The 22,977-nt window shown below is 35.7% G+C and overlaps 1 protein-coding gene across 2 annotated transcripts in view; it reads right to left on the bottom strand.

Moving 5' to 3' along the window:
* The window catches only part of TAF4B (TATA-box binding protein associated factor 4b), a 99,081-nt gene that overhangs the window by 13,144 nt on the left and 62,960 nt on the right, over window positions 1-22,977 (bottom strand). For both annotated transcript variants that reach the window (XM_057700340.1, XM_057700341.1), the window contains 2 exons: window positions 22,078-22,134; window positions 6,197-6,307 (listed from right to left, as the gene is read on the bottom strand). In XM_057700340.1, coding sequence (XP_057556323.1) covers window positions 6,197-6,307; window positions 22,078-22,134 — 168 coding nt within the window. The remainder of the gene's footprint in view (window positions 1-6,196; window positions 6,308-22,077; window positions 22,135-22,977) is intronic.

Consider the following 22,977-nt stretch of genomic DNA (forward strand, 5'->3'; position numbering starts at 1 on the left):
TTCTGAAAACTCCCGTCCTTCTCCCTACCCTATTGCCCCCAAATCAAAGTACTCTAGTACTTTAAGCATCAAATTGTAGCTAAAGAGAAAGGTAAGCTGCTATCATAGATACTGTCACAAGACCCTCATGTTTTATACAAAAAAATTCTAATAATATCTTTAGCAAACTGCTGTGGAACACCATTTGAGGGACAGGATTTTTTCAAAAGTTCACCTCCAAATACATGTAAAAATTAGTAAAACTTCCTCAGAAATCACTCTTCTGTAAGCTATAGCACGAAATATTCTTGCCAATGGAATTCAACACATTATTCTAAAATAGTGCTTTCTGACCTTCTTTCCCCTATAAGTCTACTCATAAAATACTGCAATGTGATGATTTCTATTATTAATGTTATAGTGAGACCATTAAACATAAATGGTTAAGAATACAGATTTAGGGTTCTGCAGTGGAATCATTTTATTGATTCTACCCAAATAATATTTGCTTGGCTTATAATATTTAAAGAATGCTTGGTTTAAAAATATTTACAAGTATGCCTAAATGAAATGCCTTGTTTTCAAGGTGTACAAATTTAAAAAGTACAATAAAGGAGAAATGAATTTTAGGAATGCATCTTTAATTGCAGGGAGAGACAGTAAAACTGTTATCAATATCTGACATTCATCTCTGAATTAGAATTCAACACTGAGAAAAAAATATATCTGTCTGAAAGCAATTCTGATTCAATCAATTTTCTATTTATTGCTAAGCAAAATTTCAAGAAAGCCCCTCCTCTTATCCTCCTCTAAAATTCTCACAATTTTACAGGGTAGTACTCTAACCTGCTTCTATACAGAAAAGGCATACACTTATCTATTTGGTAATAATTTCTTTGTTCTGGTTAGCAAATGAACACTATTTTAAGCAACACATACTAGGCATATCAACACTATAAACACCATGTGGTTGATCTGGCACTGTAACCACTTAATTTTAAAAGAAATATCAGCATTTTCAAGCCAATATGTTATAAGGTTAAAATAAAACCTATATTTATCTTCAGCAAAATAAAGAAATATTGTTATGATGGTTGGATCATTAATAAGTTAGATGAACTGTTTGAAAGTATTGGTAATAGAGAAAAGATAGATCCTTTCTAATCCAAGGACCTAAAATTAATGCAGGAAGTAAAGTTATTAATGACTTAATATTCCAAAGGACCCCAAACACATCACCTAAGCAATATACACACACAACACACACATGCAAATACTCTAAATCTTCAAGTAGGTTCTAGATTACTGCATAGGTATGTACAGCCTATGTTAACTTAAGAACTAATTAAGGAACAAATTAAATATTCCAAACTAGTAAGTTTTAAGTTTCCTTCCCTTAGAGCCAACAGGCTTATGGAATAAATACTTGGTTCTGAATGATAATTGGTACTTGTTGCTTTTTGCCTGGGTAACATGAGGAGACAGGAGCTGATGCTATTCATCTCTACCAAGACTTCTAAGCATATCAGTATAAATTTACACAGGGAACAGTTTAATATATAAATTGTACAACCAGAAAGATTGTTTAAGGCCAAGAGGCAGTTTTGCTTTATTTTACATAACAGAAAAAAGTACTAAAGGAAGAAGGTCTAAAACTAATTTCTCCAAATTTATTATCGTTGATTTTTTATCAACAAAAATAAGAATCTATGAATGCTGAACGTTCTAAGTTTAATTCTCTGAATTTTACATCTTTTAAAATCACCATCAATGTATGCAATCTTCCAAACTGAAAGCTCTCCCCCTTCAGTACTAAAAAACCTGTATTTGAACTAAGGATTTAGTCTTCAAAGAGTAAGACTCTACTTCACTCTGCTCTGAGATTACATGCTTATTCTAGCAAATTCAAATCAAACAGGTAAGATCTCAGGTTCCCACATATAAAGAAAGAGGCAGACAAAAAGTAGACCCTTGGTTTTCAAGGTATAGAATATTAAAAATATAAATGGTTTCATACATCAGTTTTGTGTTATTTTTGAGAGAATAAAAACACCAAATTGTTAAAGGATTTTTAACAATCCTGATTCACGCAATTTAAGTGACTGGAGGGGCAAATCAATCAGTAGTGTACGTAAACACTGAAAGAGCATACAACAGGGTTCTCCCCAACTTCCCAATTTTCAAAGAAAACTGCCTTTAAAGTTAAAATACCATGAATAAAAATCAACCAAAAAAAGTAGTTTTCAGCAAATTTCAAAATAAGGATTGTACTAAAATGTCACCAACTCATTAAAGAAATGGATATTTTCAACTTGGGTTGGCATTACTTAAAGTACTAGCTGTTATAATTCAGTAAAAGTCTGACAGTGATCTAAGTTTAAAGTCCGGGAATAAAGGGGAAAACATACATGCTAAATTCTCAAAATGAAGAAGCACCAAGCAAAAAGACACTTCAATATATTTATGGCCAAGTGTGAACACATCTGTTTTGAAACTTAAAAATTATCTAAGTTTACATTTTAATGCTGATAGGTAAATCATATAAACTGATTTTTTTAAAATCACTCTTTTGAACATCAACAGTACATTTCATTCCCTCCCTGCAACCTATGGACTTTCTCAGATTCCAGCATACAATAAATGAAAAATACTTTTAAAATCTCTAATTATTAGAAACCAGGGAACGTTTAATGTTTCTGAGATTTGTCACAAACTCAAATGAGACATAAAAATGAAGCTTTGAAGAGATTAATGATTAACAGTTCAAATTCACTATGAATCATTAATACTACTTACAAAATTCTACTACAAGCTACTAATGGTACTACTACTATGATGACAAAGATGGCAATTTATTAGGCCTGTATGTGAGGCAACAAACTAATCAAGCACTTGACATAATCCAATCCTTAAAACATTATAAGGTAGGTATTATACCCATATTCCAGATAGGGATAATTAAGGTAAGAGGTTTAAAGAACTTGTCAAAGGTTACAAAACTTAACAGTCAAGAACCAAACCCAGATTCATCTGAGTCCAAACTATTATGTACTTATCCCACATACTATGATGCTTTTCCACAAAGCAAACATTTAACAGAATTTGTTGTATAAAGCTACCATAATCAAAAAGTAGGACAGGAACTTAGACATTCCTGTAGCTCTTTCTCAAAGGAATTATATTATAAAGAATAACTTTATGTGGATGAAAAAAAAATTACAAATAACTGTTCTTGCCAAAAAGAAGAGTATGCTAACTAGGCCATACTTATAGGAATATTATGAAATATTATGAAATATTATGCCCCATTTTTAATAAAATATTTACACACATTTATATACAAATAGACCAAAACTAAAGGGCAGTTGGGACAATCTGCTAGCCTGTGTTAGAGAAGTAGGAACATAAACTCTACTGGACTAGTTTTATCATACTTTAAAATATACTAAATTTTGGAAACCTGAGGTCACAAAAAAGACAAATACTATCTGATTCCACTTACATGAAATATGTAAGTAGTCAAATTCATAGAATCAAAGCAGAATGGTGGTTACTAGGGGCTGGGAAAGGGGAAGATGGGGAGTTGTTTAATGGGTACAGAGTTTCAGTTTTGCAAGATGAAAAATGCTGGAGATGTGGTGCACAACGATGTGAATATGCTTAACGCTGTGATCTGTATACTTACAAATGGTTAAGATGGTTGAAAAAAAGATTTGGTAGTAATACATAAATAGTCACAAACAGATATACATCAATAGCCTGGTCCTGCTGCACTTACATGGTAGCTACTAGTCACATGTGACTATTAAGATTTACCTTAATTTTTTAAAATTAAAACTTTATTTCCTCAATCACACTAGCCACAGCTCAACTGCTCAACAGCTATATGTAGCAGTTGAGGACAGCACAGACACAGCACAGTCTCATCACAGAAAGTTCTATTAGATAGCACTGGGTCAGAGTTTACAGAAACAGACTCCAGTACATACAGGAATTTGTATCTGACACAAAACTGTTTGTGATAAAGGTGGCATATCAACTTAGTTGGGAAAGAACTACTGAGTAAATAGTGTTGGGACAATCTGCTAGCCTGGGGGAGGATGAGGAGGACTGAGGGAGTAAAGCTAAATCCAGATCTCAACTCTTATTCAAAACAAATTCTAAATGAATCAAAGATTTATACTTAAAAGCGGAAATGATAAAAGTCTAATTATTAAGAAAGGGCTTTCCAAACATAATAGAACTCCAGAAGGACAAAAGCAGAAGACTGATTTTTTTTTTTTATTTAAGAAAAGATAAACTTTTAGAGGAATAAAGACCAGACGAACTGAAAGAAAAGTGGAAGGGGTATGGAGTGTTCCATTTTCTTAATCTATTAAAAAATATAACTCAGTGGGGAAAAGGTAAATTGAAAGTGCCAATGTACACATGAAAAAATTGCTCGATTTCACTCATAATTTAAACACTCTATTAAAAATTGCATTTTCAATCATCAGGTGGCAAAGATAATACCCAGTGTTCATGACAGTGAAGGAAAATAGGCACTAATGGATGTAAAACCTGATATGACTCATTCAGGGGGTAATTTTAAAATACTTATCAAAAATGAAAAGCAAATAATATTTATGGGTAAAATGATATTGAGTCTAGGACTGACTTTAAAATAACCTGAGGAGAGAAATGCTTACCTGAGAAGGTTGGTACAGATATAAATAAAACAAAATTAGGCATAAAATGATAGTACTTGCAGCAGGATGGTAGGTGTGTAGGGGATTCATTATAACTGCTCTATCTTTGAGTATGTTTGAATTTTTCCAAAAAGTTTTTCCTGTTATGCACACTCTTTAACCCAGGAATTCCATTTCTAGGAATTTAGCCTACAGTTACATTGGACAAGTACACAACAATGTAAATACAAGGGTGTTCTCTGAGGCAATAAAAGCAAAAACCTGGAGACAACCTAAATTTCCATTAGAGAACTGGCTGAATAAATGTTTATCTGAACACAGTAATGTCATATACCTTTAAAAAGCACAGAGGTAAATTATATGAGTGAGATTATGGGAAAGGGGAAAAGTATCAAGAGCAGAACAATAGACACAGTTTGAATGCATTTAGTAAAAACAAAATCAGATGTGGATTTGTGAAGCCACATGAGATACAGGCCCGTATTCACAACAAATTCTCGAAGGATATGTGAGAATCTTAATGGTGGTTACATCTCACTGGGCAGGGGGTGGGGGACTAGAAATCTGTGAGGAGGAAATATTTATTTTTTTCAAACATTTTTATACTATGAATTTTTTTTGCATGTGAGTATACTGCATTCATTATATTAAAAAAAAAATTTTTTTTGCATTCATTACCTTTTCATTAGTAAAAAGAACTAGACTTTTTAAATCCCTCCCCTGCTGAGACGACTGTCATTCATTTAGGAACTGGCAATGTTTGGGGTCAGTGCAGGGAGGAGCTTGTCTCAAAGCATATTTAGGTTTTACAGAGTAGAACAGAGGAGCCGTGTTCCTTTGCTGTTGACTTAACTCAGGGCTCTCATCGAACCTGTATCTCAGCCCTGATGACTGATCTGAAAATCTAACATTACATCAAATAATTGCTCTAAAGATATAAGTAAAATCCTTCCATGGTGTTAATCAAACAATTAATGATATTGATTGGATGTATATGTGCCTGGTCCTGTGGGAGATACAAAGGAAAAGGATTATAGTCTTGCTCAAGAAGTTCATAATCTCACAGAAGAGAAAATATGCATGCAAGGAACAGAGAACGCAAACACACTATGTGCTGAGAAAAGAGAAGCTAGTGTGGGTATGTAGAGTCAAGTTTCATGACAGAAATGAGAGGGCAGACTTGATCTTAACAGATGAGCTGGATTTTGATATACAGTGAGGAGAAAATTACACAAAAATGCCTGAAAGAATGCACAGAAAAAATTGAGATAGTGAGACTCAGTATGACTAGAGATGGGGGATAGAAAGAACTATAAAATAAGTAGTAAGTAGGAGTAAAGTTCAAGGCAATATATATTTTTAAAAATAGGCAAAAATTAAGATTTTATAAAATAGGCAAAGGAGAGTTTTAACAAGCATTTGACAGCAACAGTGTGCAAGGTAGAGTAAATTATTTACATTCTTCGCTTCCTTTAGGCTTGCTTTTTTGACATGAAAAATAAAATAACAAACAAACATTATTTCAATACCTCACTTCCAGACCCGGATTCTAGCGGTCTCTTCTTCCTTGGTCCAATAGCTGCAAGAGCTGTGAGATTAGCATCTCTATGCTGTATCTGCGCGAGCTCCAACTGTTGTAACTAGAAGACAGAAAAAAAAAAATCTATGTTTACACACAGTCATGCTCAGAGGGGTAAAGAAACTGATCACTAAGCCCACATCTCTGTTCTATATCAAATACGTGACAGTGTAAAATGAATATCAGATTTCCCTAATAGCCAAGGGTACAACATTTCCTGATTCCTTTCCTCTAACAAACTCTCTGGTCTTGAATCTCTAGAAAGGGCAGAATTGAGGTAAGGAAGAAGTACAGAATAGAAGAAAAAGAAGAAAAGAAAGACCCCTACTGCTTAAGCTCTCCTTAGTTTAACCACAGGTAAGAAATGCCTGAGTAAGTTGAATAGTAAATTGGAGGGAAAATGGCCAAACTATAGTCAAACTTTTCAGAATAAAAGAGAATTACAGTTGACCCTTGAACAATGAATGTAGGGGTTAGAGGTGCTGACACTCTATGCAGTAGAAAATTCACGTATAACTTATAGCTGGCCCTCCATATCCAAGGTTCTTCCATATCCACGTATCTGCATCCATTAATTCAACCAACTGCTGCGATTCATGTGGTACTGTAGTAGGTACTTAGTGAAAAAAATATACATACAAGTGAACCCACACAGTTCAAACCTGTGTTGTTCAAAGGTCAACTTTACTTAAAAATAGTTTCTGTAGGGACTTCCCTGGTGGCACAGTGGTTAAGAATCTGCCTGCCAATTCGCTCTAGGGCCCATGTGCTGCAGTTACTGGAGCTCTGATGCAACTACTGAAGCAGGCGCGCCAAAAGCCTGTACTTCGCAACAAGAGAAGCCATTGCAATGAGAAGACCACCCACACAACGAAAAGTAGCCTCTGCTCGCGGCAACTAGAGAAAGTCCATGTGCAGCAACGAGGACCCAATGCAGCCAAAAAATAAACAAATAAATAGTGTATATTATAGGAGACAGTTCTATGCTGTATGATTTACAAAGCACTTCCTTAAAATTAACTCATTTAACTCTTAAACCACATTGAAAGGTATATATTAATTGCTATAACAACATGAAAATTATACATATACTTTTTTTTTTTTTAAACTAAGGAAGACAGTGAGGCTTTAAGAGGTTGGGAAAACTTCATAAAGGTCACACAAATAATAAGTGGTAGAAATAGAACTCAGAGCCAAGTGTTCTCATTATAAACCTTCTCAATACATCACACTTTCTTATGGACTTACTCTTTATCTATCTTCATGTCAAAAACTGAAAGTGAGTTTTGTTGTACAGCTTTCATTATGTTTAACCCAGAATGACCAAATCTACAAGGTATAATTTTTTAGTATTTGGGCACTAAACTATACACAGGTACCTGTCAAAGATGTCCCACTAAGGTAGGTAAATTTAAGATATTAAGACTGGGAAATAAATTCATGAAACATAGCATCATTTCACCAAGGCAAGTAAGTGTCAAATGGTATTCTTTTTTTTTTATTATTATTTTTTGCAAATGGTATTCTTTAAAAAAAAAAAAAGGTGAAGAAGTTAAAATAAAAATCACTACACAGGTCCTTAAGCTTTTCCAGAAGAGGAAGAATATTCAATTCCCATCAAAATCTTACTACTGTGGAAAAAAAGGAAGAAAGAAACTGGCACTGGTTGCTAGATAAATAAGTCAAACAAGATCAGACTCCAAGATAGTCAACTGAAAGTAACCTCTTGGGGAACCATAAATATATTCCGAGAATATTCTTCTAAAAGAACACTAACCAAATTTTTAACACTGAAAAAAAAAAAAAAAAGACTGAATGAAAGCAGAAAACAGTTTATGATGAAACAGGCACTGTCAGAGAGCTACAAAGTAAAGATCACTACAAATTACTTTATAATATCAGAGGCAAGACAAAGAATAAGCCATAGGTAACTGAATCCAGCAAAGCAGAAAATACTTAACCAAAGCAAATGAACTAGGAATCATTTTCCATTTGCTCCCCAAAATACAGGGCAGAAATTCTTCATTTAAATTGTGTATTTACTTTTATATAAATTGCTAGAAAACTATTTTCAGGAGTTGTAAACTCTATTGTTGATGCTGGCCTTTTAAATAAAATACATAGTTTTAGAGTCTGACGCTGTCACAATATAGAACTTACAGGTGACAAAATATAATCTCAGTTAATCTACCCTGCAGCACAAATTAAACAACAAGCTATATTTTAAAGTCTTTCCCTGTAGAGAAATGTTATCTGCAAGATTGTCACACCAAATAAACAGTTTTTAAATTGACTTCTGTCTTCAAATTCCCCTACCTGTATAGTTTTTCCCACTCTGCAAATTATACTTCAGTTTTCAGAAATCTCATACCATGTTTTAGAAAATTTTGCAAAACTGTTAACAAAAATGGAAACTGACCATAGTTTGGTTGGCCCTGTATTTACAATAAACTTTCTCAAAAACAATGTATTTTGGCCAACATAATAGATAAAAACCAGGCATTTTTAACTCGAACAAGAGGATGTTCTGGGCATTAATGCGGACTTGGCATACACAGTGGGTGAAGATGACATGCAAGCTCAGTTCAGTAAAAACAGCCATTGATTTTTAGAAGTTTGCTTGTGGAAACAGGATTGCAAGTGACATGACTATCTATGCAGAAAACCTCATGGTAGTTACAAAAAAACAAACCCAAAAAACCTCCTAGGACTAATGAATGAGTTTATATTAGCAAGGCTACAAGAGGCCAGGTCAATATACAGGATAATCGTATTTCTAAATACCACTAAGGTAAAGTAGGAAACTTACATTTTAAAAAATGCCACTTATAATAGCTTTCCCCAGAATGAAATACTTAGGTATTAATCTAACATGTACAGGTATTTGTATGCTATAAACCACAAGATGCAGATGAAAGCAATAAAGGAAAATATAGATAAATGGAGAGACATACTGTGTTCATGGATTGTAAGATTTGACATAGCAAAGATTTCATTATCTCCAAAGGGATCTACAGATTTAACACAATTCCAATAAAATATTTTTGTGGATATGAATAAGTTGATTGTAAAATTTATATGGAAACAGAAGAAACTAGAAAAGCTAAATCAATCTTGGGGGAAAAAAGGGGAACAAAATTGGAAGAATTACACCATGCAATTTTAAGAATTACTTATAATAAAGGCTACAGTAATCAAAATAATGTGTTACTGACAAAGTAATGGACACAAAGATTAATGAGACAGAATACAGAATCAAGAAATAGATCCACATAAACATGGCCAACTTATTTTTGACCAGGGTGGAAAACAATTCAATTGAGAAAGCACAGTCATTTCAACAAATGGAGCTAAAGAATATTTACATGCAAGAAAATGAATCTTGAACCTCACACCTCATATAAAACAACTCAAAATGTAAACTGTAAACTTCTAGCAAAAAGCATAAGGAAAAATCTTTGTGACTTAGGGCCCAGAAAAGAATTCTTAGACACTACGGCCAAAGGCAGGTCTATTTATTTTAATTGACAAATTCGACTTCATAAAAATTAAAAACTTTTGCTCTGTAAAGGACACAGTTCAGAGAATGAAATGACACACTATTTAATTTTTCTCTACAATCTATATATGCCTTTTCTTTTTCTTGCCTTATTGTACCAGCAATATAATGTTGAATAGTAGTGAAGAAAGCAGACATCCTTGCCTTCTTCCTTATCTTTGGAAGAAAGCATTCAGACTTTGCACCAGTAAGAATGATATTAGTGGCAGGGTTTTAACAGCTGCCCTTTATCAGACTGACAAAGTCCCTTCTATTCCAAGATTGCCGAGAGTTTTATTATTAATAGATGTTGAAAACTGCCAAATGTATTTACACATCAATTGATATACTCACATAGTTTTTCTTTCTTAGACTATTAATATGTTAGATTTTACTGACTAATTTTTGAATATTGAACCAGCTTTGCATTCCTGGAGTAAACTCTACTTGGTCAAGATATATTATTATTTTTATATATCACTGGATTTGATTTGCTAATATTTTGGTGAAGATGTTTATGTCTGTGTTCATAGGGCACATATATTGGTCTGTAGTGTTTGTTGGTATGCTGATTAGATTGGAGTCATATATGACAAATGTGTAGCTCAAGAGCGGTAATAAGAATCAAACATAATAATACGGGATTGCTTTCCTGAGCTCCTCCCTTTCCACCATCTTCCCGGTAATTTCTGGTTCCCTGGGGAACCTCTTTGCCGTATACCTGAAACTAACACAATATTTTAAATCAACTATACTTCAATTTAAAAAAAACTGTCGAAAGGAAAAAAAACCAAACAAACTTCAAGCCAAGTATCTCAAGTGTTCTGGACAGTGTCCTGCATGATTAGCCTTAATGTTTGCAAGAAAAATTAGTCCTTGTGACTGATGTGGTGGAATGCCTGCTGAATAATTGTCTTTAAGGGGTTAAAAAGGATCCTCTGTTTCAATTGTGGTATCCTTGAATTTATGTGAGGTGGAGAGATTTGTTTTGGAACTTGTTTTAAAATTTTGTTCCTTTGCTTTAAGATTATGTTAACCATAATTGTGAAATCTAAGCAGGACATGGTTCTTAATTCTTTGCATGCTGAATTCAAAACCTGGTAGTGTACTTTATTTCTCTTATTTGTTTAGATTCTTTCAAACATTCCTATTCAGTGGCATTAGCTATCATTGCTACTAATGCGTTTATTGTTGGACAGCAGAACTTGATGGCATCTTTTTTAAGTGTTTCTTAGCTAACGTTTTTAAGCTACTGGTTTTCCCTCTAATATCTCACCTTTCCCTAAATTATGACAGTTCTGTAATACAAGCAGAGCACGTATTGTTACATTCATTTTATATACAAGGAAACAGGTAAGTTCAAAAAGGTCAAGTAACGTTCCCAAAGTGAAATCTAGATAATGGCAGGCTGAATCTAGCATACTAGACTCCTGACTTCTACTTCAATGCTATTTCCTCTATACTATACACCTCTTCTATCAAGAGGATAATATGTCTCTCAAGACACACAGATCCTACACATCAAAATTAAAGATGCATACAACCTTCTGAAGAAGCTGTAAATAAAATGTTACATTTTCTATGTAAGGTATACCAATCAAAAGATACAACCAATAAAGGTCTCTTGAGAATATATCCATTAAAAAACCTAGTGTAGCTTTCCTGCTTCCAAGAGAGAACCTAGTGAATGGTAAATGGATAGTAACTAACTATACCAGTTCAAGATGCCAATTCTCAGTTTTCCATATCACAGTATTTTATGTAACTTTCTATGACCATTTAGTCAATGGGAAAATAAAAGTGATAGATTTTAAAGGCCCCATTCTTTCTCCTCCTAGACCAATGATTCTAAGTGTGATTTCCAGAGCAGCAGCAGCAATAGTAAAATCACCGGAAATTTGTTGGAAATGCAAATTCTCAGGCCTCACCCAGGCTTACTGTATCACAGTTTCCTGGGGTGGGACCCAGCAATCCGTGTTTTAACAAGCCCTCCAGATAATTCTTATGCACACCGAAGTTTGAGAACTACTATCTTAGATGATCAATATTGCATTTCTGTTTCTCTGCTACGTATATAAGCTCTTTATAACTTGTCATTTTAAGAACATCTTCTCCATACATTAATTTGACTGTCAGAATGTACTTAATTTTTTTTTTTTAATGTTTTAACTTTTAATTTTTTTTATTTTTTACAATAAACTGCATATATTTAGATTATACAATTTGGTATCCCAATCTCCCAATTCATTTCCCCCCAAACCCTCCCCACTTTCCCCACTTGATGTCCATACATTTGTTCTCTACATCTGTGTTTCTATTTCTGCCTTGCAAACCAGTTGATTTGTACCATTTTTCTATAGTCTGCATATATGTGTTAATATACAATATTTGTTTTTCTCTTTCTGACTCACTTCACTCTGTATGACAGTCTCTAGGTCCATCCATGTCTCTACAAATGTCCCAGTTTCATTGCTTTTTACAGCTGAGTAATATTCCATTGTACGTATGTACCACATCTTCTTTATCCATTCATCTGTTGATGGACATTTAGGTTGCTTCCACGTCCTGGCTATTGTAAACAGTGCTGCAATGAACACTGGAGTGCATGTGTCTTTTTGAATGATGGTGGTCTCTGGGTATATGCCCAGCAGTGGGGTGGCTGGGTCATATGGTAGTTCTATTTTTAGTTTTGCAAGGAACCTCCATACTGTTCTCCATAGTGGCTGTATCAATTTACATTCCCACCAGCAATGCAAGAGTGTTCCTTTTTCTCCACACCCTCTCCAGCATTTACTGTTTGTAGATTTTCTGATGATGCCCATTCTAACCAGTGTGAGGTGATACCTCATTGCAGTTTTGATCTGCATTTCTCTAACAATTAGTGATGTTGAGCAGCTTTTCATGTGCCTCTTGGCCATCTGTATGTCTGCTTTGGAGAAATGCCTATTTAGGTCTTCTGCCCATTTTTAGATTGGGTTGTTTTTTGATATTGAGCTGGATAAACTGTTTATATATTTTGGAGATTAATCCTTTGTCTGTTGATTCATTTGCAAATATTTTTTTCCATTCTGAGGGTTGTCTTTTGGTCTTGCTTATAGTTTCCTTTGCTGTTCAGAAGCTTTGAAGTTTCATTAGGTCCCACTTATTTATTTTTGTTTTTATTTCCATTACTCTAGGGGGTGGATCAAAAAAGATCTTGCTGTTATTTACATTGAAGAGTGTTCTTCCTATGTTTTCCTCCAGGAGTTTTATAGTGTCTGACCTTACATTTAGGTCTTTAATCCATCTGGAGTTTATTTTTGTGTATGGTGTTAGGAAGTGTTCTAATTTCATTCTTTTACATGTAGCTGTCCAGTTTTCCCAGCACCACTTATTGAAGAGGCTGCCTTTTCTCCATTGTATATCCTTGCCTCCTTTGTCATAGATTAGTTGACCGTAGTTTATCTCTGGGCTTTCTATCCTGTTCCATTGATCTATATTTCTGTTTTTGTGCCAGTAACATACTGTCTTGATTACTGTAGCTTTGTAGTATAGCCTGAAGTTAGGAAGCCTGATTCACCAACTCCGTCTTTCATTCTCAAGATTGCTTTGGCTATTCGGGGTCTTTTGCGTTTCCATACAAATCGTAAAATTTCTTGTTCTAGTTCTGTGAAAAATGCCATTCAGGATTGCACTGAATCTGTAAATTGCTTTCGGTAATATAGTCATTTTCACAATGTTGATTCTTCCAATCCAAGAACATGGTACGTCCCTCCATCTGTCTGTGTTTTCTTTGATTTCTTTCATTAGTGTCTTATGGTTTTCTGAGTACAGGTCTTCTACATCCTTGGTTAGGTTTATTCCTAGGTATTTTATTCTTTTTGCTGCAATGTATAGTATCAAGTCATCTGCAAACAGTGACAGTTTTACTTCTTTTCCAATTTGGATTCCTTTTATTTCTTTTTCTTCTCTGATTGCTGTGGCAAGGACTTCCAAAACTATGTTGAATAGTAGTGGCGAGAGTGCACATCCTTGTCTTGTTCCTGATCTTAGAGGGAATGCTTCCAGTTTTTCACCATTGAGAATGATGTTTGCTGTGGGTTTCTCATATATGGCCTTTATTATGTTAAGGTAGGTTCCCTCTGTGCCCACCTTCTGGAGAGTTTCTATCATAAATGGGTGTTGAATTTTGTCAAAAGCTTTCTCTGCATCTATTGAGGTCATCATATGGTTTTTATCGTTCAGTTTGTTAATATGGTATATCACATTGATTCATTTGCATATATTGAAGAATCCTTGCATTCCAGGGATAAACTCCACTTGATCATGGTGTATGATCCTTTTAATGTGTTGTTGGATGCTGTTGGCTAGTATTTTGTTAAGGATTTTTGCATCTAAATTCATCAGTAATATTGGTCTGTAGTTTTCTTTTTTTGTAGTATCTTTGTCTGGTTTTGGTATCAGCGTGATGGTGGCTTCATAAAATGAGTTTGGGAGTGTTCCTTCCTCTGCAATGTTTTGGAAGAGTTTGAGAAGGATGGGTGTTAGCTCTTCTCTAAATGTTTGATAAAATTCACCTGTGAATCCATCTGGTCCTGGACTTTTGTTTGTTGGGAGATTTCTAATCACAGTTTCAATTTCATTACTTGTGATTGGTCTGTTCATATTTTCTATGTCTTCCTGATTCAGTCTTGGAAGGTTATACCTTTCTAAGAATCTGTCCATTTCATCCAGGTTGTCCATTTTATTGGCATATAGTTGCTTGTAGTAGTCTCTCATGGTGCTTTTTATTTCTGTGGTGTCCATTGTAACTTCTCCTGTTTCATTTCTAATTTTATTGATTTGAGTCCTCTCCCTCTTTTTCTTGATGAGTCTTGCTAGAGGTTTATCAATTTTATTTATCTTCTCAAAGAACCAGCTTTTAGTTTTACTGATTTTTGCTACTGTTTTCTTTGTCTCTATTTCATTTATTTCTGCTCTGATCTTTATGATTTCTCTTCTCTCCGTCTACTCACTGTGGGTTTTGTTTGCTCTTCTTTCTCTAGTTTCTTTAGGTGTAAGGTTAGATTGTTTATTTGGGATTTTTCTTGTTTCTTGAGGTAGGATTGTATCGCTATAAACTTCCCTCTTAGAGCTGCCTTTGCTGCATCCCATAGGTTTTGGATCGTTGTGTTTTCACTGTCATTTGTCTCTAGGTAATTTTTGATTTCCTCTTTGATTTCTTCAGTGATCTCTTGGTTATTTAGTAGTGTATTGTTTAGCCTCCATGTGTTTGTGTTTTTTACAGTTTTTTTCCTGTAATTGATTTCTAATCTCATAGCGTTGTGGTCAGAAAAGATGCTTAATACAATTTCAATTTTCTTGAATTTACCAAGGCTTGATTTATGACCCAAAATGTGATCTATCCTGGAGAATGTCCCACGTGCACTTGAGAAGAATGTGTAATCTGCTGTTTTTGGATGTAATGTCCTATAGTTATCTATTAAATCCAGCTGATTTATTGTGTCATTTAAAGCTTGTGTTTCCTTATTAATTTTCTGTCTGGATGATCTGTCCATTGGTGTAAGTGTTCTTGTCAATTTCCTCTTTCATAGTTGTTAGCATTTGTCTTATGTATTGAGGTGCTCCTATATTGGGTGCATATATATTTATAATTGCTATCTCTTTTTCTTGGATTGATTCCTCAATCTTTATGTAGTGTCCTTTCTTGTCTCTTGTAACATTTTTTATTTTATTTTATTTTTTTATTTTTATTTTTTTTGGCACACGGGCTTAGTTGCTCCGTGGCATGTGGGATCTTCCTGGAGCTGGGATCGAACCCGTGACCTCTGCATTGTCAGGCAGATTCTTAACCACTGCGCCACCTAGGAAGCCCCACATTTTTTATTTTAAAGTCTATTTTATCTGATATGAGTATCACTACTCCAGCTTTCTTTTGACTTCCATTTGCATGAAATATCTTTTTCCATCCCCTCACTTTCAGTCTGTATGTGTCCCTAGGTCTGAAGTGGGTCTCTTGTAGACAGCATATATATGGGTCTTGTTTTTATATCCACTCAGCCACTCTGTGTCTTTTGGTTGGTGCATTTAGTCCATTTACATTCAAGGTAATTATCGAGAGGTATATTTCTATTACCATTTTCTTAATTGTTTTGTTTTTGTTTCTGTAGGTCCTTTTCTTCTCTTATGTTTCCCGCTTAGAGAAGTTCCTTTAGCATTTGCTGTAAGGCTGGTTTGGTGGTGCTGAATTCTCTTAGCTGTTGCATGTCTGTAAAGCTTTTGATTTCTCCATCGAATCTGAATGAGATCCTTGCTGGGTAGCATATTCTTGGTTGTAGGTTCTTCCCTTTCATCACGTGAAATATATCATGCCACTCCCTTCTGGCTTGCAGAGTTTCTGCTGAGCAATCAACTGTTAATCTGATGGGGGTTCCCTTGTATGTTATTTGTTGTTTTTCCCTTGTTGCTTTTAATAACTTTTCTCTGTCTTTCATTTTTGTCAATTTGACTACTATATGTCTTGGCATGTTTCTCCTTGGGTGTATCCTGCCTGGGACTCTCTGCGCTTCCTGCACTTGGGTAGCTATTTCCTTTCCCATGTTAGGCAAGTTTTCAACTATAATCTCTTCCTGTATTTTCTCAGGTCCTTTCTCTCTCTCGTCTCCTTCTGGGATCCCTATAATGCGAATGTTGGTGCGTTTAACATTGTCCCAGAGGTCTCTTAGGCTGTCTTCAGTTCTTTTCATTCCTTTTTCCTTATTTTTTTCTGCAGCAGTTATTATCACCATTCTGTCTTCCAGGTCACTTATTCGTCCTTCTGCCTCAGTTAATCTGCTATTGGTTCCTTCTAGTGTATTTTTCATTTCAGTTATTGTGTTGCATATCTCTGTTTGTTTGTTCTTTAATTCTTCTAGGTCTTTGGTAAACTTTTCTTGCAACTTTTCGATCTTTGCATCCAATCTTTTTTCAAAGTCCTGGATCATCTTCACCATCATTATTCTGAATTCTTTTTCCAGAAGAGTACCTATCTCCTCTTCATTTAGTTGTTTTTTTGATGTTTTATCTTGTTCCTTCATCTGGTACAAAGTCTTTTGCCTTTTTATTTTCTGTGTCTTTCTGTGGCTGTGATTTTCAGTTCCAGAAGATGAAATACTGCTGATACTGCTTGATTCTGCTGTCTGCCCTCTTGTGGAGGAAGCTGTCTAGGAGGCTTGTGGAGGAAGCTGTCTAGGAGGCTTGTGGGTGCTTCCTGATGGGAGGGACTGATGGTGGGTTGGGCTGGGTGGGCGGAGCTCAGTAAAACTTTAATTTGATTCGGTGGGTGGAGCTCAGTGACACTTTAATCTGCTTGTCTGCCAACGGGTGGGGCTGTGTTCCCACCCTGCTGGTCGTTTGGCCTGAGGCGACCCAGCATTGGAGCTTACAGGCTCTTTGGTGGAGCTAATGGTGAACTCTGGGAGGGCTCACGCCAGTGAGCACTTCCCAGAACCCCTGCCACCAGTGCCCCTGTCTCCTTGGTGAGCCACAGCTGCTCCCCACCTCTGCAGGCAACCCTCCAACACCAGCAGTTAGGTCTGGGTTCAGTCTCCTATGGGGTCACTGCTCCTTCCCCCTGGGTCCTGGTGAGCACACTTTTTCATGTGCCCTCCAAGAGTGGAGTCTCCATTTTCCCCAGTCCTGTGGAGGTCCTGCAATCAAATCCCGCTGGCTTTCAAAGTCTGATTCTCTGGGGATTCCTCCTCCTGTTGCTAGACCCCCAGGTTAGGAAGCCTGTCGTGCGGCTCAGAACCCTCAGGACTTCTGCGGTATAACTGTTCTCCAGCTTGTGAGTCATCGACCCAGCATTTATGGGATTTGATTTTAACGCACTTGCGCCCCTCCTACCGTCTCATTGCGGCTTTTCCTTTGTCTCTGGATGTGGGGTGGTTTTTTTTGGGGAGTTCCAGTGTCTTTCTATCGATGATTGTTCAGAAGTTAGTTGTAATTCCAGTGCTCTTGCAAGAGGGAGTGAGCGCACGTCCTCCTACTCTACCATCTTGATTCTCTCCTCGCAACTTACATTCTTTTTTTTTTTTTTTTTTTAATTTATTTATTTTTTTGGGGGGTACACCAGGTTCAATCGCAACTTCCATTCTTAAAACAACTCAGAAGATGCTACGTGGTCAGACTGCAGAGCCGCTCTCTCAAGTACTGCAAGTCTAGAGTGTACTTTTAATGACAAATTTCATTTTGCCCTGTTCAGTGTTCCATGAGTTTTGGCTCATGCAGAACTAGCATAAAGTTTAAACACAAGTTGCTATAATTTAATAGTTAGCTTTTAACTATCACATTTCACTGACTCTATATTTTTTAAAATTTCATTTAAAAAAATCCCTTGACCTTCTTGTACCTAAATAATATATTTTCTAATCAGTAATGAGCCTTATGAGCCAGTATTTTATTTACTGTACAATATTGCTTTATGGAGAACTGTATTATTTATAGTTCTTATATCCTATGTTTTCTATGAACAAAAATCCAAAGTGCTTCAGGGTACAAGTCTTCTAATCTGCTATACATTTTACTCATTTAATACTTATTTTTGCCTAGTTTCTACAGGATGCACTGTGAAACTAATGTGCCAGCAGGTACACGTCTTGCATTCCTTTTTCTTTCTTCTATTGTTGGATAACAAATGAAAGTGGGAATGCTAAGAATTGTTGAAAAGAAAGTAAATGAATTCTTTGTCTCACTCTGCACAGATGTACTGAACTCACATTTCCCAAAGAAGAAAGAAGATATTCAAAAGGAAATAAGGGTCACATATATATATATAACAAATGTTTAAGGAATCAGGATGTTTGAATTCCAGGGTCAGATGGCTTGCTCTGCAGAATTCTGGATGATGTGGTAAGAAAGGAAAACAGTGAAGGCACACAGCACACATTTCAGACAGGTCTGCAGATGCATTAAACAAAAATGAGCCTGCTTGTTTGAAGTCAAAATTTGGCAATTAGTAATCTACTTAAAACTTTTCACACATTGATGGTGAAGTGGAAGAATGTCAGTCCTTACATTTTAGTAAAAGTATCTAGGGGGAAAAAAAAGCCATCACAATTTAAAAGTGTCCATATTTAAAATATAAAGTTACAATAGAGAGAGAATATTTACGATGATTCGTTTTAGGGAAAAACAGAAAACAAGAAAAAGATGGCCCCAAAGTTGGAACTAAAATGTTTAATATCCAGACATTTTAGCCAGACAACAAGGTTTTCAAATAGATAGATAACCTGTCAGGTCAATAAGAACAGTACGTAGCAGGAGCTACTTCAATGGATTGAGACTAGGCTGGAGGCAAACCCAAAGGCAGCCTACTTTTTTAAGTGCCAAATGAGAATGACAAAATTGAAAGAAGTCAATAGGAAGGATGAACAGAAATTAGACATCTTTATAAAAACCTGCCCAATTTAACACAGTGTGTCCTTACACCAAGATGCAAAGAAGAAATGCATAGACTCTAAAATTGTATAAGAGAGAAGAAAACCCATGGGAGAAATGACCACGATCAAAACTCTAGTCCTTAAGATGCTGAAAGCAACCATGGATTATAAGACTATGTATGAAGGTGATTCAAGCTGTGAATTAATATTTATACGACAAACATCACTGCTGAAACATTTCTCAGGATCAATAAAGCCTACTACTTCTCTAAACAGTTCTTTGGAGTTCTATATTTGCAAGATACTGTCATTAATCTATTTCCTGTGCCCAGCTTGGTAGGTTGGTAGTTACCAGGAAAAGGAAAGGAAAGCTGTTTTAAATTCAGCCACTGTAAGGAATCTGTACTATGTTTTACAATTGGACAAAGAGAACTTCCTAAACAAACACCAAAAAAAAAATCACAAACCAAAGCTTTATACCAGTGTGATAACAATTAGTATATTCCAAATGCTAACCTTACAAATTACCATATAAGACAACAATGCAACTCTATGTAAAGATAGCGTCAAAGATTTCTGCAACCAAACAAAATATGGTGTGTTTGATTCTAAATTAGAGCCCCTTAGAATACTAAAGTTATTAAGAGCTCTAGGGGGCAAGGGGATGCCAAAAATGACAATATTGTACTTTCATCAAACATTTGCAACTAATACAGAGTGGCTCTATTCTTGGAACTGGGCCACTGTATTTGATTCTTCTTTTAATCAAAGAGGACTTAGAATAGGAAGCAATCAGAAAACTTTCAAAATATTTTGGGAAGAAAATATACAGTCTTTTTAATCTTGCTAGGAGAAAAAGAAATAAATGGAGGTGCAAAAAGAGTGGGAAAAAAACCCCAACAGGCTTGCTACCACCTGCTCTCATTGAGAGTTTCTTTCCTTTTTTTTCTTTTCACGTTTGCTCTTACAATTTTCTTTGAAAAATCCTGTCCACCTACTCATCTCTCAGGGAATAAAAAACACAATTAAAAGAAAAACAAACAAATAAAAGCATTCCACACAAATCTGAAGGAAAAATTAATCAATGATTCAGATGTTTGTGAAGGTATATAAAAGAAGAATAGACAGGAAAAGACCTTTAAGGTTTTCTCATATATATTTTCCAAAAAGTGGGTGTGATTAGAAGTAAGATAAGCATCTAATCAACAGTGAAAACAAAGAGGGTTTTCATGATTCAAAGCAACAACAAGGTGCCTATCCCCAAACATTCTATCACTAAGCCAGGCTTGCTTTAAGATTATAGGTACATTTCTCATGTTAATTTTTGTTTTTTGTTTTTTTTTTTTTTGGCGCACGGGCTTAGTTGCTCAGTGGCATGTGGGATCTTCCTGGAGCAGGGATCGAACCCGTGTCCTCTGCATTGGCAGGCGGATTCTCAACCACTGCGCCACCTAGGAAGCCCTCATGTTAATTTTTTAGATAATCTTTTTGGATAAGTTTTCTGGAAAGAAATGAGTACCAGAAATTTTTTGTTGTTGAAATAAAATGATTCGGTTTCAAATCCTTTTTAATGTTCTCCTTTCCCAGTTCTCTTCACCTCAATCCAGAAACCCCTCCATTCAGAGTTCACGTTTTCTTCCCTTTCTATTTCAGTGAAAACACACCACGTTGATGGTAAGAATCTTACTAGATTTCCATTTGTGTTGCCTCAGCTCCTACATTAATCCAAACAATAAGGGCCTTTAAAGCATTCATAAATAACCTGCCGCTGCTGGCACCTAGGAGCCGAGCGCAGCAATGTTAAGCAACAGCAAATTTCATAGTTCAAGAGGCACAGTTAAGGAAAAAGGTTGCTCAGGAAATCGCTCTTATTTAGCACAAAGATCCTTAAAAATTGCATGAAATCAGTCAAGTAACTATAGAAACCAATTTCTTCAGCTCCATATCACACGTCTCACACCTCAATTGTCTTTATTATTGTCTGCTGTCAGATCCTTAATCAGAAATGTGAACAGGCTTGATGATTTATTCAGCAGAAAAAAGAATCTGTAGGTCAAGTGAAAAATTTCATACACACACCCATATACACACCACATCTTCAACCTTAGGTACTTTCATTTCCTTCTGTTCTCAGCAGCTCTGGGGGCAACTCCAGTGAGATCCAATATTAAGGCTCAATTAAAATAAGCTCCAATTAGTGGAGCTTTTTTCTCTGGGGCTAGAAAAGTCAGGAAATGGATATTGGGAAATGTAAAAAGTCAGCTACTGAGAGGAGGCTGCAGACATAAATGAACTTATTTGTTGATTTCTACAGTTGCTATGCAGAGGCCTTTGGGAGTAAAAGCTTAACCAGTCTAAGCTATAAACTAAAACCCCTGCAGCTAAACATGAACTGTGTGAAACAAGGGCTCCATTCCAGAACAGAAAACTGCTGGGCCCAGAAAATTAAAAGCCAGAGGCGTTTTCCATTTAAAACTAAATCCCAGTACCACCTCCCAGCCAAAGAATTATAAGCAGTATCAGATTTACAAAACGAACAATTACCCTGGAAAAATGTAGCCTATTGTACAGTCCCAGATGCTAAATCTCAGAAGTTTCTTTCTTTCTTTCTTTCTTTTTTTTAATCCCACATTATATTCCTTCAAGTGCACTGCTGTAGTTTACAAAGAGCCATTTCCAGACAGGCCTAAGCCTTGAAAATAAATTTTAAAAAGAGAGCACATAACTCATTGACCTCATTTGAAGTACTGCCCTTGCCTTCAGCAGTTCCTGTCCTTCCCCAAGGCTTCAGCAAATGGTATGCAACAGCAAAATAAACCCTGACCTAATTGCCAGGAGAGAGCTGCCAACCTTCCCTCAAACACAAAGACAAGCATGGTAACTTGAAAGTCCTACCTCTTTGGCTTTCTGCTTTAATCTCAGCTGTTCTGGATCTTCTTTATTGGAACGACTCTATCAAAGGAAAAGAAAATTTTAATAGAAATTACTAGCATCTAAACACCATGGTTGCCGTTAAATATTTAATAAGTGACAATTTTCTCTTGTGATTGAAAACCTTAGCTCCAGGGAAAAATGCCTCAATCCAGTCTCCTGCTCTCCCTCCCCTCCCCCCATCATCTGGGCTGGCTGCTGCAGTTCTAGCCTGGAGGATGCTTATACAGAAAATGATGCTAACAATGTCAGTCAGGTCCAGTTGAGGCATGACGTGGTTCTTGTTGGAACGCTAAAAACTGGCAAACGGATGGTACAGATGAAGGAAAAGAAAAGAAGGATAACCATTGGCTCAAATGAATGAAAACAATCAACACTGGCGAATCCTCAGGTGAAGCCATTTTGGTAAAACATGGTATTTCAAGGACTCTTAAAAATCAAGAACCTGACAAACTTTGAAACAAATTTCTCTCTCTTCAAAAGTGTAAAAAATTAAGGAAGAAATACATTCCAATGTTTTCATTAGAGTATCTTATCACTTTGGGTTCTCTATAGCACTTAACAGAATGCTGTGCCCAGATAAATGTTCAATAAATGCTTATTGAATGTTGCTTTCCATACTGATTCAGTTTAACATCCCCCAAATGAATAATCTTACAGGATTGCCGTAAGAAGAGAGCTACCTTCTACATGCAATGCTATGATGGAACAAAGGGTAAGTAAGGAACTTTGAGACTATGGACATGAGTCCACTGAAAAATATGCTGTGGATAGGTGTATTCTTTTTCTCGTAATATTTGTTCTATAAAATGCAACATCAGCTAACTAAAGATAGCTAACAAAAGCTAAAAGTACTTCCCTATT

The sequence above is a fragment of the Hippopotamus amphibius genome, chromosome 11 (assembly GCF_030028045.1).
Source record: "Hippopotamus amphibius kiboko isolate mHipAmp2 chromosome 11, mHipAmp2.hap2, whole genome shotgun sequence".
Taxonomy (NCBI): domain Eukaryota; kingdom Metazoa; phylum Chordata; class Mammalia; order Artiodactyla; family Hippopotamidae; genus Hippopotamus; species Hippopotamus amphibius.